The sequence below is a fragment of the Cucumis melo genome, unplaced genomic scaffold, assembly GCF_025177605.1.
Source record: "Cucumis melo cultivar AY unplaced genomic scaffold, USDA_Cmelo_AY_1.0 utg000568l, whole genome shotgun sequence".
Taxonomy (NCBI): domain Eukaryota; kingdom Viridiplantae; phylum Streptophyta; class Magnoliopsida; order Cucurbitales; family Cucurbitaceae; genus Cucumis; species Cucumis melo.
The window spans coordinates 1-16,848 of NW_026124072.1; the positions used below are offsets into that span (position 1 = coordinate 1).

Consider the following 16,848-nt stretch of genomic DNA (forward strand, 5'->3'; position numbering starts at 1 on the left):
GAACAAAGGATAGGGGAGGGGTCTTCTTTCTCGCTAACTATTCCGCCCGCCCCTGTGGGAGTCTTTCTTCCAGTTATTGTGGAAGTCCCATCTTGATGAGAGTTCTTTGTACTGTACCCCACGCTACCGCTCCGTGGGGCCTCAAGCGCCTATACATTTTTGGACACGATAGCCTGAAAGAAAGTCACTTCATTCATGTCTCAGATTGAATATGAATAGGAAGTTGTTCCAGAAGGAGCTCTTACCGTGATCGTATCCGTCCGCTCGCTCTTAGTCAGAATGGAATGGATTCTTATCGATAGAGAAAGGCAACTCGTGAGAAGTTCGGGGACTGTTGAAGAGAAAATCTCTGAGGCTTTGGTTGGACTATTCTCGTTGAATGAGATCTTTTCTTTCAAGATGGGATCTGAGTTAATGCCATGTCGAATTGAGTTGGTTTTGTGAGTTCTTTGTTGGGAATCTTTGCTTTCTTCATGAGTTCTGAAATTCATTCAATGGTAGGCTTTCGATTTCCTACTCTTTCTTTCATTCTTCTTTCATCTTTCATTCTCAGTTTAGGATCGAACTCTCTTGAATGATCTCTCTTCTTCTTCTTTCCTTGTGAGATCTTGAATTCGATCTTTCCATTCTTCTTTGATTAAGGGAAGCATCAAAATAGATCAATGAATGAGTGTAGGTTTTAGAGCAAGGAAAGCCTATCTTTCATTCTCTCTTTCCTTCAGAGATCGAACAAAAGAGGTTCTGACTTGCACTTAAGGATAAGGAGCAAAGAATGATCGAAGAATTTGAATGAAAGCGAAAGTCCTTATCATTATTCTTAAAAGGAGTGCAACGAAGTTCATAAAGGGTGAAAATCTGATTTCAGAATAAAGTCCACTCGCAAATTCTTTGCCCCTCCTTCTACGTCTGAAATCCATATGAACCTCTTCCATATGAACTTCTTTCTGGGAGTCTTCCTATATCTTTTTCTGATATAAGGAATCAAACTCCTAATCTCTTCTTTTATGGCCTTCCAAACCTCAAAATAATACGAAAGCCTACCATTTGTACAGTTTAGCTTTGACTCTCAGACTCTTATTCATAGCCATCCAGGAAAGAAAAGCATGACTAGGGATGTGCTTCTGACCCCAAAGAAGCTTGAACCAAGCAAGGGACAGTATTACCAGGAAGAAGATGAAAGAGCTTCACTGTCTTAGCAACTGAAAACTGACCTCTGAGGCCAGATAGTTCTATCTTCAGTAACCTTGTCCAAAGTCACATTACTAACAATGTCTCTCCAAGCATTAGACAGACAGCATCAATGGCTACAATCAGCCTCCAATTCTCATCCTTCCATACAGCATTCAGCCTGCATTTCTTGTTAACATCAGCATCTCTGCCGAATACTGAGAAGTCAGAGACCACTCGGAAGACTAAAGCTCAAGCGCGCACTAAGAAGAAAAAGGGTGAGGGCTCGACTGAAAGGAGAGGTTCATTGAGGCGGTTCAAATATCGAGACCAGAGGAAGCAAAGAAGCTGCGAGAGGTTTCGGAATCTCCAGCTCTTGTCCCAGTCTAGTCTGAGGCAGTTGACTATTTCTCCGATATAGTTCTTCTCCACAAATTCTTTGCGCCTCTCCTTTGAATCTGCGATAACATTGAGATTTTCCTCCCATCAAGTATTCGACCCGACTGGAAGTCGCTATTTTTCTTTCGTCTTGCTCTGACGGAAACCGCCCTGCACACCAACCTCCTTTCCTTCTACGTCTTTTACACGGAGCGGGTTGGGAAGGCCGAAAGCATACCATCGAATGCCACCAGTCAACCGAAGGCTGCGATGAAAATAGGTCCGATCGCGCCATTAGCGGTGCCGATGAAATTATGAACCTGGAGACAAGGCTAAGAACATCCCGCCGAATGTGAACAATTCGAAGAATGTTTACACATCATTGTTCATGCCCTCAGGACGCATCCTATGGACTGCTTTCTGGCCGCTTTACGTCGTATTGCTAGCGGTCGTGGGTGGCCGCTACCCTGCGTCGCTCGTCACGTCCGCTTGTAGCCGATTTGGTCACACAGGCAGTGCCTTCTGCTATCCTAAAATCAGGGTAAACCGAGAAAGCCTACGGCTTTCTGTCTTTTCTTTTTGCCGGCCGCATTCAGTCGCTTCGATCATTCTTTGAGCCTATGTTTTCTCGCTCGCTTTCTCTGCCCTTCGCTTCCAGATACCGGAAGGGGTCAGGCGGAAGTTCACTCCTAAGAGACGACATCTATTCAGTGTCCTGGAGAGCCTTATCTTCAGGTCTTGGATATCCCGCATACTGAGGAGACCTATTCGCCCCCTAGCTTCTCAGGGTTTGCTTACGGGCTTAGGCGGACCCCACCCCGGGCGTACTCCACGCTGGAGTGGGCGGGCCCACGTGACTTTGACAAGGAATATCTTCCCCCTGTACTGGGCACGCAGGGCTGTAGTTCTCCTTTCCCTCTCTCTGAAACCCCGTGCAATGATAATCGTGGCATTTGTTCGTTGATGAGAGGAGTCAGCCCCCCTTCAGCCTTAGCCTTTTTTCGGCATTCCGGAGGAAGTGAAAAGCCAAAGCAAAGTGATCGAGCGAGAAAACCCCACGGAGCGGGCAGTCGGATAGTTCACTGCTTGTGAAAGGATAATACCTGGCTACAATAACAATAACTATCGAAGAGCGATCCATCTTCAGAATGGCCCTTGTAATATCCCACTCATGAGTCAGACCCATCCGGAAACCATTCCTAAAGACAAAGTCAGACTCAATCGGTACTAGGGAAAGGGATCGAAGAAGCGCTTGACCCCCACGTAGCGGGAAAGGGTATGGAATATGCTCGACGTCTCGGAAGAGGGTATGGAATACCTAGGTCAGATTGGTTAGAAGCCGCTTTCCTCTTTCGTCAGGCATTTCACTATTCTTTTTCTCCCAACAATCTGCTTCAACGGGATAGCGGAACGGAGATCTTCCCCCCTTGGCCTCCCTCCTATACCCTTCCCGAGGTTTCCTCTTCTCCCCTCACAAGCCGCAACCACCGTAGGTGAACAAAAGCGGGGGTTTCGGGGGTCATTCGAGGGCAAAACAAGAGAAAGGAAAGCAAGAGAAAGACAACCCACAGGGCAAATCTCTCCGACCTCCGTTACGGAGCTAACTCAAGAAGAGAGCAAACAAAGACATTGTATGGAAAGTCCTCCTCTGATTTTTTACCGGACCCCTCATCTGGAGCTTTTTCTTTCTCCATATTTGAGTAGGTTTGGAAGCTTGCTTTTCTTCTGACTTTGAAAGCAAGATCAAGGCCTTTTTCCTCTGCACTCCGTCGTCTTGACCCGTCCGAAGGACTTGTTTATATCCATATTCATCTTCTTTTCTTAGAGAAATGCGCTTCTCAAATTCTTCTCAACTCCTCTCCTTCCTAACCTCAGTCGAGTACCTTCGCTCTGAACCTATATTTTTTTCGTAGAGTACCTTCGCTCTGAACCTTCCTAACCTCAGTCGAGTACCTTCGCTCCTCGCCTTTCAGTCGAGCCTCTCCTTCTTAGTCTCGGTCCTCTCCCCCTATCGTCGGCGAGCCGCTTTCGCTCCTTCGCACCTTGAAGGTTCGCAAATTCTTTGCGCCTTTCTTTTTCCACTCCAAATTCCACATACTCATGTTCATTGATTAGTCTGACTTTCAAACCTTCGTAGTTAAAAGATATTATGATCTTTTGATGGAGATGCGGATGACTCAAACTTTCCTTGGACTTCCTGAAATTCCACATAGACCAAGATAACCTAGGCTTTTGATCTTGTTCAAAGCACTCCTTTTGCATCAAAATGCAATTCCTTTCTTTATCTTTCTTCTTCTTTTTCTTTCTTTTTTCGTGGTCCGAAGTCTTTATCAAGCTTAACCTGTCCTCCGGACCCTCTCTCTCTAAATTGAGCATTTAGCTCTCGCATATGAGCAACCGCGGTCTAAGACCTGTGGAGCTGATCCTCAATTCATACCTTCCCTACTGGGATCGAATCCTATCCTTTCCGGCAGTCTCATTCTTGTGACCTTACTCCCCGAACCGCTTAGCTGCTTGGGACTAGAAAGAAAGCTAGCAAGGAAAGAGGTTAGGTTCCTAGTCTTGTCCGACCTGAATGCGGGGGAGTTACTTAGTCCGTGTCCACTTTTGACCTAGGAGTGGGATGAGTAGTTAGTTCGGGAACCGAGTTCTCTTTATGTCCGGAATAAGGAAAGACAGATACTCTTGCTACGATAGTCGGACTTGTTAATGGAATATCTTTCTTGGACTTTGAAAAAGTCACCACTGAATGGATAGGCCACCAGAAGGCTTCTCGGTTCATCGATAGTCGTCCGAAGGACTTGTTTATATCCATATTAGCTTGAACTTGATTCGCAAATTCTTTGCGCCTTCCCTTTCTTTTGTTGCGGGAAGTATATTAAGCTACGTAGGACGCATCAAAATTCCATTCTTCCATTGCCTGATTTTTCTTCCCTTATATTCAAACCGCCCCGCGGAGCGTAGGAGCACGTAGGACGGAAGAAAAGGAAAGCCTATGTTAAGCAAAAGAGAAAGAAATCCAAAAAAAAGAAGAAAGAGAGAAAGAAAGAGATGACGAAGACTGGGAACCTTCCCTAGATTCCTACCCTCGCAAGCTTCTGATATTAGACCTCTTAAGGTGGAGCGTCTTCATTCCTTTCGAGTTCATTCCTCAACAGATGAAAGAACTGCATTCGTCGAGCGCTTTCCTCTCGTCGATCGGCTTGGGCCGTATTCTAGCCTTTGAGTTAATTATGCCTTTTTTCTATCTATTTTCGCAATAGAGATAGCATAAACGGAGACGGAAACTGCCCGTGGCTCGAGAAGGGGAGGGGCTTCCGTCCTCCGTAGTTTAATCTGACTAAAGAGTAATTGATGGGGGGCGCGTCCTCCCTTTATCCTATTTCGACTTTTTTTCTTTGATAGGAAGTCAGAAATGGGACAGATGTTTTGGCAGTAGCCTTTGTTGAGGAGAGGACTTAGGCTTAATTCAAAGGATGAACCATATCTTAATACGCAAACTAATAGTGCTATATCGGTCCCATCCTTCGTCTGATGACATGGAAGATCGTCGCTTTAGCCCGGCTGAGGTCGCATTCCTATCTGACTTAGTTGCTCGCATACCATAGACTCGGTATGAGATAATGACTCTGGGGAAGTTAGACTGAAGAGGCTGAAATTTCTTCCTTTTGATGCCCCGGGTAAGAAAGAGTCTAGTGCTTGAACCTCCGTCATTTGCACTCTCATCTATATTTAGATTTTCAATCTCATTTCTCAGAAGAAAGAGTACCAAAAATCCCGAGTTTGGGGCAATGGGTCTTGAGGCTGTGACTTCCGATCTCTTTTCCTTACTTTACTCATTTCTCTCTTTTGTCTCTTATTCATGAAATTACTTAAAGACTCCTTCCACTCTCCAACTCAGGAAGCCGTTCTCCTCTCCTTCGTAACCGCGTAGTCGGTCTCTTTCTCTCTCGTTCTACAACTCAAAAGATCCTTTCTCCTCCTTATTCAGGAATACTCACAAAGAACTGAGCCGCGCACCCCTGATTACGATCGGTCTCAAACCTCTAGAAAAAGGAAAGATTATCCCTTTCAGAGACTTCAGTCTAGGAAGACCGCGTAGTGGGACTCCCCCTGGCTGACGAACCGATTTATGATGATGGAAGAAGATCCCATGACGGAGGTGACTTCTAGCTTCGTACCGAACCCAATTCCTTTGCTGCTTACCTGACGGTAGATGAATGAGACGGTCTTCCTAGCGCTTTGAGATTGATAACAGTAATGAATAGAATGAAATACCGGTCCGGGGTAGTTTAATTCCCACTCCCACTGTCCTCCCTTTCTATTGCTCGGAAAGCGCTTTTGCCTTTTTCTAAGGAGGATGAAAGGGGGAAAGCAGCAAAGGGAATAAAGATGCGTAGAAGTCTGAACCCTTATATCCGTCCGGAGGACCTCGATCATTCTTTGAGCCTCCTACGGTCCGAAGGACTCTGAAATCTACCATATTCACTTTTCTTGCATTCTCTCTTTTCTGACTTTCCTTTAAGTTACTAGTAATCCGCTACGTGGGGGTTTAGTAGGTTCTTGGATAGGCTTGATCTTTCGGATCTCAGAATGAATGTCTTAAGCAAATGATCAGAGATCCAACTCATCCTAGAAAGTTGACCTTTTCTCGGTTCTTGCATTTTGTGACTTTTTCTCATATATATATTTCACGATAATTGAGTGAAAAACATTTCTTTCTCCTCTCTTTCTCCGGACCAGAAACTAGAACTCTCATCAAAGTCTGTTCATTTCTTTGATAGGCTTTCTTCTTTCATTGCCTTTTCCCGTCTTTTTTCTTGCATTTTCTTAGTTTTTCTCATCTTTCTATTTAACGAAAATAGATAAAAAAATCAGGCATTTGACTTGAAAAGTTGCTTCTTCCCATACCCAAAACCTAGCTTTTTCTTCATTTGAGCTAAGGATTACAAGGTCGTTGATTACAAAAATTCATAGGTTTCATTCTCAATTCATTCATTGATTTGTTTTGAGTCTCGTTATTTCATAACCTTCGGACGGACCCTTATTTAATCCTTGTTTATATCCATATTCACAGTCGATCTTCTTCTTCCCGTCCTCCGTCCTACAGTCGTCATTCAATGGAATATGAACCTCTTCCATGAATGAGTCCGTCTCATTGAGAATAAAGTCAAAGACTTTGCGGGATCAAAGAAAGAGGTCCTTCGTCAAATCTATTAGTGGATCAAATGGAAAGCCTATCCTTCGGACAGGTCTCGTCTGAACTTTTTTTATCAGTCTCGCCTTCTAGTGGATAAACAAGGGTCCAGGTGACCAGTCTCATTGATAAGGGCAGATTCACGAGCTATATACTCCGGAGGAGGTCGTCTTGACCCGAGCAAAGAATTTGCGAAAAACCATATTCATCTTTCATCCTTCAGTTTCTTTTATGTTCCTGCTTGAATTTATTCCACTTTCCCCTTGTTCATTGATTGCGCTCCTATCCACTCCTTTTCCCTATTCGAGGCAAAGGCCCACAAAAGGTTTGGATTGAAAGTCGCTTTATCCATGCTTTCTTTATTGCTTATCCCTAGAAATCCCAAGGCCTGATATGAGAAATCAATCATGGTCCTAACCCTTGTTTTTGAAGGATTTGCTTTGTTTTCAATCTCAAATATGTCTGATAAGATATCTTTTCTTTCATCTTCCTTGGGGTGAGACAGAGCCGATTGCTTCGATCTATTCCCCATTCTTCCGGGGACAGAATTTTCTCAATTCCAATCGACTAGGCGTATCGATTTTCTTGAGTAATCTATCTGGAAATCCAGCCATTGAATCTAGAGAAAAGACAAGAAGAAGAAAGCCTACCTTTCGAAGACAACGAGTACATTCCAAAATCACTCTGACTCGGGCATCTTTACCCTTGGCCATGAACCTCCCTTGGATTTTTGATTCACGCAACTCTTCCTCCGATCCAAAATGAAGAAAAAAAGAAGGGAGATTCGACCCTAGTTCTTCCCCTTACAATAACTGGAATGAAAAGGGAATGAATACCAAGACGCATCCGGGAATAAAGGATTGATCTCTCTTAATAGACCGGCTAAAGCCCCGATATAGTACTGACTACCGGTCCCACGGAGAGATATCTTTTGATTTTAGATCTCGCATTTCAAACCCTCCTACCAGAAGTAGCTTTTTAGAGCAGAAGCAAGATAAGGATGCCTTGGTATTACATACCAGAAAATGTATATATAGCGAATAACCGCGCTTCTATTGTCCGCGGAATTCCTAATTCCATCTGACTTGATAGTGGGGTGGATATTCCCTTTTTGATGAAAAGAAATATCTCGCTTTCCGCCCCTAATATTCTTTACGGCGGATTGAATATTGATTATTGAATACGTAACAAAGTCTTTTCATTCTCATTCTAAGGATATTAGACAAAAAAGAAGAAATGGCAAGATAGTGTATACCAATAATCAATCTCAGAATACAGGGATTCTCTACAATGAGACTGTAGACCAATTTCAAGGGATGTAGCGCAGCTTGGTAGCGCCTTTGTTTTGGGTACAAGATCATCCCTACCTATTACTTATCTTCTTCAGAGTAACTCGGAATGATATCCATCCGAAGATACATATCTCTTTCTTTTTTTGATATAGCGGAAGCAAGAGGTCTTCTTTCGGCAGCTCGACCAGAATGAGTAGGCCCAGGAAGAAACTGGAGAAGGGAAGAGGAACCCTTCCAGCTGAGCGAATTAGATCTTTCTCTTTAAAAGAGGAATTGTTACACAGTGAGGTTAGGGAGGCTCGACAGTGAAGGAGAGGAAGAACCACGAAGCAGAAGTAGTCTCGGCAGAAGAGTAATCGTCAGAAGCCCCAGATTGACCAGATTGATAAGCAGGTAGGAAGACAGGTTCAAAGGCAGAATAATCTGTCTCGCTTTCATGAATGAATAAGATCCAGGCTCGAGATCGGTAAGGAGCCGCCGGCGGTACTCGAAAGATGAATGGGTGGTGCATTCCTCTCATTCATATTTTGAGAAAGAAAGTTTGAGTGGCATTAATTTGAATATGGATTTCGATCATTCTTTGATAAGGAATGAGCTTGAAAATTCAAAGATCATTCTTTGATCCTTATCAGTCGAGTTATTTCATTGAATAATAATCGTCGGGCTCTGAACCTTCCTAACCTCAGTCGAGTACCTTCGCTCCTCTCCTATATTGAAAACTACGAGTACCTTCGCTCCTCTCCTTCCTAACCTCAGTCGAGTGGCTTCGCTCCTCTCCTTATCAGTCTCAAATTCTTTGATCCTCTCCTTATCAGTCGAGTACCTTCGCTCTGAACCTTCCTAACCTCAGTCGAGTGGCTTCGCTCCTCTCCTTATCAGTCGAGCTGCCCTTGTTCATTGACTCCTTATCAGTCGACTTTCTTCGAACCTCCAAACAAAGTCTCGCTCCTCTCCTTCCTAACCTCAGTCGAGCCGCTTTCGCTCCTCTCCTTTCAGTCGAGCCGCTTTCGCTCCTTCGCTCCTTCACAGAACCTTTACATAAGCTACGCCCTTCTTCATTGACTCCTTCTTAGTCGACTTTCTTCGAACCGCCCCTTAGAATTTGGAGTCGAGTTATTTCATAACCTCCGGACGGACCCTTAATTGAATCCATATTCATCTGTAAGGATCAAAGAATGATCGAAGGAGCAAAGAATTTGCGAAAGAGAAGTCCATCAATGAAATTCACAAGTCCTTCGCCTACTACAATCAGTGGAAAGCGTCCCCGACTAATTAAGCTAATCTGGACCTTTCTTTCTTTTTTTCATTCTTTGGGCCTCAGTAGTTTCATTTCCCCAGAAACCCTTAGGAATAGCCCTGGGGATTCTGAGCTTCTTAGAGCGTCAGCCTTAGGAAGGAAAGCTATTCTAACCTCCACTGTCAAAAGGCAACTAGCTCTTCGGAAAGAGGCTTTTCAAAAAAGGTACTGAGGCTTCGGAAAGAAGACTGATGCTTGAAGGAAAAGCTTGAAGTACAGCAGCCCGGAGCTAAGATCAAGCGAGACATCCAGAGGGTTCTCAGACGCGAGACAGAGCTTCAGGTTCTCATACGACCTGAATATGGATAAAAACAAGTCCTTCGGACAGGTCACGGTCGGAAAAGAACTCGCTTTCTTGGATGTACTCCACAAGGATCTGAAAAGAAATGGGAAAAAACTCCGCCTTTCTCAGAGAAAGACTCAGTTCTTGAATAGAGGGGAATAAGATCTAGATTTCTTTTTCATAGTCTTTGAAGGTAGGAGCATAGAGGTAGAAAAGGCATCGAGGGCAGGGAGGAAAGAAATCCATAACATAAATTATAGGGAATGAAATTGATAGACGCCCTTCTCATCAAATTATAAACCGGCGTGGGGCTGCTGGATGCTTCTGATCAATAGAAGAGGAAGAGGAGTAAGCCAAAAAGAAAGACCACCAAAAGTCACGACCACCAAGATACGCATAGTGATTCGATCTTTTGATCACCCATTTTTTGCAAACCATTTTTTGGGGCTTCCGCCTTACACACGGAAGATTGGATTGCCTGAATCACGAGTCCACTATACTGTGTTACGATCACCTCATATTGATAAAAAGTCCAGAGAACAATTTGAAATGGAAAGAAAGATCAAGCCTATGGTCATAAAAACAGAAAGGCATGAATTGCGCAAGAAGTTCTTTCGGTTAAAACGCCGTGCGACTCGGAGGACATCAGACTGATTGGGCAAACCAAATTGAGACAGAATGCTCCTACCCCACCATGCCTGTCCCTTTACCGGTCCGTGGTAGTTTAATTTGAGGGGGGTATGAAGCGTGGAAAAGAATGCAAGAAGTGTATGATACAAGAGGTAACCTTAAGTCAGGAGTGGCGGCAAAGCTCTTGATTGATCAACGCGAGTGAACTGTGCTTAGACGCTTCGTAAAACCGCACCGATGACGGAGAGGAGCTGATGGATGAGTAGGCTTCCCCTTTCTCTTCACGGAATGTGATTTGGGACACGATGGGAGTTTGCGTGCCTCGGTAGGAAAGAGATCACCGGAGTATAGCACAAGATCGCCTTTTCTTGCTGCCATGGGGTCGACCTGTAAACAAGGTAAACCCAATGGGAAGCAAAAAACGGGAGGGTACCGCATTGGGCAGAAGACGATCCAAAAAGCGAAGGCTCACCCTTCAAAGATCAAAGGAGTCAGAAAGAAGAAAGCCTAGGCATAAAGATAGCAGAGACAGCAGACGAGGGCAACCTATCTGACTAATAAGAAAAAAAAAGGGGGTGAGATAGGCGAGAGGTAGCTTGCTTCCAAGCCGGCCGCGAGGAAGAAAGAGATCTTTGCCGGTGCTGACTTGGATCTCGGGTGAGGGAATAAGGCGGCCAGAAGGGAGGAGCACGGTCGAAGCTTGGCTGACTTAGATAGGCTAGCTTAGAGCTTGGCTAAAGCGAAGGGCTTACCAAGCGCGAAGGAAAGGGCCTGAGCCACTTGAGCCGTATGCGGGGGAACTCGCACGTGCGGTTCTGACGGGGGGAGAGCTAGTAGGAGCCATCCTATCCCAATAGCGTATATTTGGAGCTCAATATTCCATCCTATTTTCTTGCAAGACCCGTTCGGATAAGGGAAAACTCCAGAGATTGCTTCGAAGTCAGATCCTTGTGTTGACCCTTTCCTGAACCAGAACCGGGAGGAGGAGGAGAAAAATGTCCCTTGAGGGCTTTCCGGACTTTCCCCACCCCCCTTTCCATTCTGCCTTCCCCTCTCATTCCCCCTTTTTCAAGGTTTATATGGAATTTCATGACTCCTAAGGGAGCGGTCCGGAGGCTCGACTGAAAGGAGAGCGAGACTGAAAGGTGCGAAGGAGCGAAAGCGGCTCGACTGAGGTTAGGAAGGTTCAGAGCGAAGGTACTCTACGTTTCAGATATAGGTTCAGAGCGAAGCCACTCGACTGAGGTTAGGAAGGAGAGGAGCGAGACTAAGAAGGAGAGGATCAAAGGAGAAGAATTTGTGGAGAAGGTCCTTATCTCTTCTTTATGGGAGTGCAACTCAGAATGGAAGAGGTTCATATTCCATTTCATGACTCATCTGGAGTAGCTTAATTAGTCTCATATTCGTTCAATTCCACTAGTACGAGGGCCCCTCTCTGATAAGGAAGGAAAGGAAAGAAGAAGAATTTGACGATCAATCTGGTCCGATGGCTGTTCTCCACTAACCACAAGGATATAGGGACTCTCTATTTCATCTTCGGTGCCATTGCTGGAGTGATGGGCACATGCTTCTCAGTACTGATTCGTATGGAATTAGCACGACCCGGCGATCAAATTCTTGGTGGGAATCATCAACTTTATAATGTTTTAATAACGGCTCACGCTTTTTTAATGATCTTTTTTATGGTTATGCCGGCGATGATAGGTGGATCTGGTAATTGGTCTGTTCCGATTCTGATAGGTGCACCTGACATGGCATTTCCACGATTAAATAATATTTCATTCTGGTTGTTGCCACCAAGTCTCTTGCTCCTATTAAGCTCAGCCTTAGTAGAAGTGGGTAGCGGCACTGGGTGGACGGTCTATCCGCCCTTAAGTGGTATTACCAGCCATTCTGGAGGAGCAGTTGATTCAGCAATTTCTAGTCTTCATCTATCTGGTATTTCATCCATTTTAGGTTCTATCAATTTTATCACGACTATTTCCAACATGCGTGGACCTGGAATGACTATGCATAGATCACCCCTCTTTGTGTGGTCCGTTCTAGTGACAGCATTCCCACTTTTATTATCACTTCCGGTACTGGCAGGGGCTATTACCATGTTATTAACCGATCGAAACTTTAATACAACCTTTTCTGATCCCGCTGGAGGGGGAGACCCCATATTATACCAGCATCTCTTTTGGTTCTTCGGTTTTCAATGGCCCTTTTCAGATGCAAATCTGAATACGCATTGCGCTATATGCTGGGACTGTCTGCTTAATGGTACTCCTACTATGTTCATCAGTGGTTTTCTAGTCAAACCCCGATCTAGTCAAAATGGAGTATCTAAGACACAATCAGCAGGTAACCAACGACATACTAGTAGTCTAGTAGGAACCTCAGAGACTACATGCGCAACAACTTATCCTAAATCCTTCTGTGAGTGGCTAGCTGGAATTATCGACGGTGATGGAAGTATGAAAGTGAGTAAACAAGGAGAGACTTCTCTTGAAATTACTATGGGACTTGAAGATCTACCACTACTACGATATATCCAAGATATGCTTGGTGGAAGTATGAAAATGCGATCAGGTGCTAAAGCTTATCGTTATCGACTACATAATCAACTTGGTATGATGAAACTAATTCATTGTATTAATGGTCATATTCGAGATTCAGCACGACTACTTCAACTACATCGTGTCTGTCAAGTACTGGATATCCCTCTCATTCTACCTATTACACTAGATGCTCAATCAAATTGGTTTGCAGGATTCTTTGATGCTGATGGTACCATTGGTTTCGCTATGAAGAATCGACTACCGGTCCGTGGTAGTTTAATGATTCGAGTCACTAATAAACATCTACAAGATGTAGAGTCTTATAAGGTAGTATTTGGAGGAAATATCCACTTTTCTAGTAGTCAAAATGGTTACTATCAATGGTCTGTACAAAGTCGAAAAGATGTTCTCATTCTGCTATCTTACTTTCAATCAAGTACTTTCCGAAGTCATAAATCACGACGATTCTTCCTTATTGAGGAATATTACAGTCTTTACGATCTCAAAGCATTTCACCCTGAGAGTCTGAACCATAAAGCATGGCTAGCTTTCCTAGACAAATGGAAGAAGTTGATGATATAGTCCACCTTTCTTCTATTCATCCGCTTCTATTAGTAGAAGAGAGAAGCACCCTGAAGTTTACATCCTCATTCTGCCTGGATCCGGTATCATCAGTCATATCGTTTCTACTTTTTCGGGAAAACCGGTTTTCGGGTATCTAGGCATGGTTTATGCCATGATCAGTATAGGTGTTCTTGGATTTCTTGTTTGGGCTCATCATATGTTTACTGTGGGCTTAGACGTTGATACCCGTGCCTACTTCACCGCTGCTACCATGATCATAGCAGTCCCCACTGGAATCAAAATCTTTAGTTGGATCGCTACCATGTGGGGGGGTTCGATACAATACAAAACACCCATGTTATTTGCTGTAGGGTCCATCTTTTTGTTCACCATAGGAGGACTCACTGGAATAGTCCCGGCAAATTCAGGGCTAGACATTGCTCTACATGATACTTATTATGTGGTTGCACATTTCCATTATGTACTTTCTATGGGAGCCGTTTTTGCTTTATTTGCAGGATTTCACTATTGGGTGGGTAAAATCTTTGGTCGGACATACCCTGAAACTTTAGGTCAAATCCATTTTTGGATCACTTTTTTCGGGGTTAATCCGACCCTCTTTCCCATGCATTTCTTAGGGCTTTCGGGTATGCCACGTCGCATTCCTGATTATCCAGATGCTTACGCTGGATGGAATGCCCTTAGCAGTTTTGGCTCTTATATATCCGTAGTTGGGATTCGTCGTTTCTTCGTGGTCGTCACAATCACTTCAAGCAGTGGAAATCAGAAAAGATGTGCTCCAAGTCCTTGGGCTCTTGAACAGAATTCAACCACACTGGAATGGATGGTACAAAGTCCTCCGGCTTTTCATACCTTTGGGGAACTTCCAGCTATCAAGGAGACGAAAAGCTATGTGAAGTAAAAGAAGAAAAAGTCTGAGACTGCTACTAAGAACCTAACAGAACTTTTCAAAATGTGGGTTCTAAAACCTACTAAAACGAAGTTCATATGGATATAAACAAGTCCCGCAACAAGATTCATATGGTAGAATAAACAAGTCCTTCGTCTAATATTAGTGGTCTCATTGATAAGGACATATTCATATTCCACTTCGGACCTGTCTCATTGATAAGGGCTAAGTCAAAGATGGAACTAATAGATTTGAAGGTCTTTTCACAATCAAATAAAGGTCGAATAGTCGAATAAGAGTCAGACTTTAGGGAAGTACATAAATAAATAAGGCCTTACTAGCGATCCGATCGATCGATCTACTAAGAACTAAAACTTCCCCAACCGACTTCAAGGGCAACCTCCACTGCGGACTCCGCCTCAACCCGACGACCCCTTGGAATCTTCTTCTTTTTCAATGACCCACGGGGCGGGAGAATGTCCATTTTTCATGCTTTTTACCTGTCCTCCGGCGCGAAGCGAAAGGACTGTGAAGGAGCGAAGGTACTCGTAGTTTGAAATAGAGCGAAGCCACTCGACTGAGGTTAGGAAGGAGAGGAGCGAAGGTACTCTACGTTTCAGATATAGGAGAGGAGCGAAGCCACTCGACTGAGGTTAGGAAGGAGAGGAGCGAAGGTACTCTACGTTGAAAATATAGGAGAGGAGCGAAGCCACTCGACTGAGGTTAGGAAGGAGAGGAGCGAAGGTACTCTACGTTTTCAATATAGGTTCAGAGCCCGACGATTATTATTCAATCCATATAAAGAATAACCTCCGGACGAGTCAGAAATCCATATTCATCTTCAAGGTGCGAAGGTACTCGTAGTTTCAGATATAGGAGAGGATCAAAGAATTTGAGAAGCTCATTGAATAAGGACTTATCATTATTCTTCAAAGGCTCAAAGAATGATCGAAGATTAAGCTTGCCCGTCATCTAGACCTCTTATAATTCTTTGCTCCTTAATAATTGCCTGTGGAATGAAAAGCCTATCCTCCCGTAGAAGGAGTCATGAAATGGAATATGAACCTGTGGATAAAAGAGGTCCTCCGGACAGGTCTCACTGCCGGTTTTTGGTATAATATGTGACTTTTTTCTCGTCTTTGGTACTCTTTTGGGCGATATATACCTGGGAGGGATTCGGCAGAATCAAGCTCTTTGCCTTCGCCTCTTGTTGGTAGGGTCTGAGTTTGGGGCATCCATAGAAATATGAGTTTCGCGATTGGGCGATGTAATGACCATAACCTTTCTGGTCGAGCAGCTTCAACTCAATGAACAAGGGCTTTCTCTTTCTTGAGGACTTCTACCTGATTGTACGGATTAGTCTTCTTCGTCGGTATTGCAAGTTCAGGCAAGATGAGGTCATGGATGAAAGGAATCTGTCCCCTTTTTCTTCTTTAGCATCCCTTTCCGTTTCAAGGAAAGCAAGGGAATGAATGGCACTCGGAGAGGAAATAACTTGACTCTTAAGGAGGAGAGGAATGAAGTAGCTCCACCTTCAAGGGATCAAGCGGAGAGGTTATTATATTATAGAAGGGTATTAACAGCTTCTCCCGTCGTTGTCAGCTAAGGGTGGAATAAGATGCTCAAAAGGAGGGGTCCGGTAAAAAATCAGAGGAGGACTTTCCACAGGTTAATATGGACAGTCAAGAGGAGCGAAAGCGGCTCGACTTACAGGTTCAGAGCGAAGCCACTCGACTGAGGTTAGGAAGGTTCAGAGCGAAGCCACTCGACTGAGGTTAGGAAGGTTCAGAGCGAAGCCACTCGACTGAGGTTAGGAAGGTTCAGAGCCGTAGTTAGGAGTCTTAAGCTGGACCCTTTCTAAATTGAGAAAGAATATTGACGAATTTGAGAGAAAATTCTTGTCAGCAATTCAGAAGAAAGCCTCTCACCAAAAGGATGCTTTTGAGAAGGGACTGATCTTTGTCGATGCAGTCATCAACTCCAGACCTGCAAAAGGCTACAATCAGTGGAATTCACAAGTCCGGAGGACAGGTCCAACTCATAATTGAATTGAAGAAGATGAAAAAGTCTTCTTTTGTTTGATCTTTGAGTAGGTTAATATTCTGAAAGGCAAGATTCAAGCTCTGAATTCCGAAGGATTGCCAATTGTCGGGATATCGAAAAGGCTATCTATCAAATTAGGCGAATGGATAGGAGATCTTGATTGAGTCCTGGTTCGTATGGATGACTGAGACCTCGTACTTGGGATGGAGTTCCTCTTGGAACATAAAGTCATCCCCATGCCATTGGCTCAGTCTCTGGTAGTAAGGAGGAGTAATCCGACAGTGGTTCAAGCACGGAAGAGTGGGGTGAGAATGAGAAAAGCCCTGCAACTGAAGAAAGGGCTCAATAGAGAAGAGCCCACCTTTATGGCTATCCCCTTCTTGGATGAGCAAATTGAAGCTGGGTCGGTCTGTCCCAGTAGAGATCCAGGAAGTTCTGAATGAGTACGTTGATATAATGCCGCCAAAGCTGCCGAAGACCTTGCCCCCTCGACGTGGGATTGATCATGAGATTGAACTTGTCCCAGGAGCCAAACCCCCAGCTC

General features: G+C 44.2%; 2 protein-coding genes across 2 annotated transcripts; both read left to right on the top strand.

Annotated features, from left to right (window-relative positions):
- The first annotated feature begins 6,260 nt into the window (after positions 1 to 6,260).
- Positions 6,261 to 14,329, top strand: LOC127146259 (intron-encoded DNA endonuclease aI4-like). Its single transcript, XM_051080764.1, has one exon. It carries the CDS (start codon positions 11,801 to 11,803, stop codon positions 13,367 to 13,369), a length of 1,569 nt encoding a protein of 522 aa, XP_050936721.1. The 5' UTR covers positions 6,261 to 11,800; the 3' UTR covers positions 13,370 to 14,329.
- Positions 13,512 to 14,273, top strand: LOC127146258 (cytochrome c oxidase subunit 1-like). The gene has a single exon (XM_051080763.1). The coding sequence runs from the start codon at positions 13,512 to 13,514 to the stop codon at positions 14,271 to 14,273; it is 762 nt and encodes a 253-aa protein (XP_050936720.1).
- Positions 14,330 to 16,848: the final 2,519 nt, after the last annotated feature.

Bases quoted from the DNA above. Each gene is read 5' to 3' on its own strand.
- LOC127146258 (XM_051080763.1), top strand. From the start codon at position 13,512: ATGGTTTATGCCATGATCAGTATAGGTGTTCTTGGATTTCTTGTTTGG.
- LOC127146259 (XM_051080764.1), top strand. From the start codon at position 11,801: ATGGGCACATGCTTCTCAGTACTGATTCGTATGGAATTAGCACGACCC.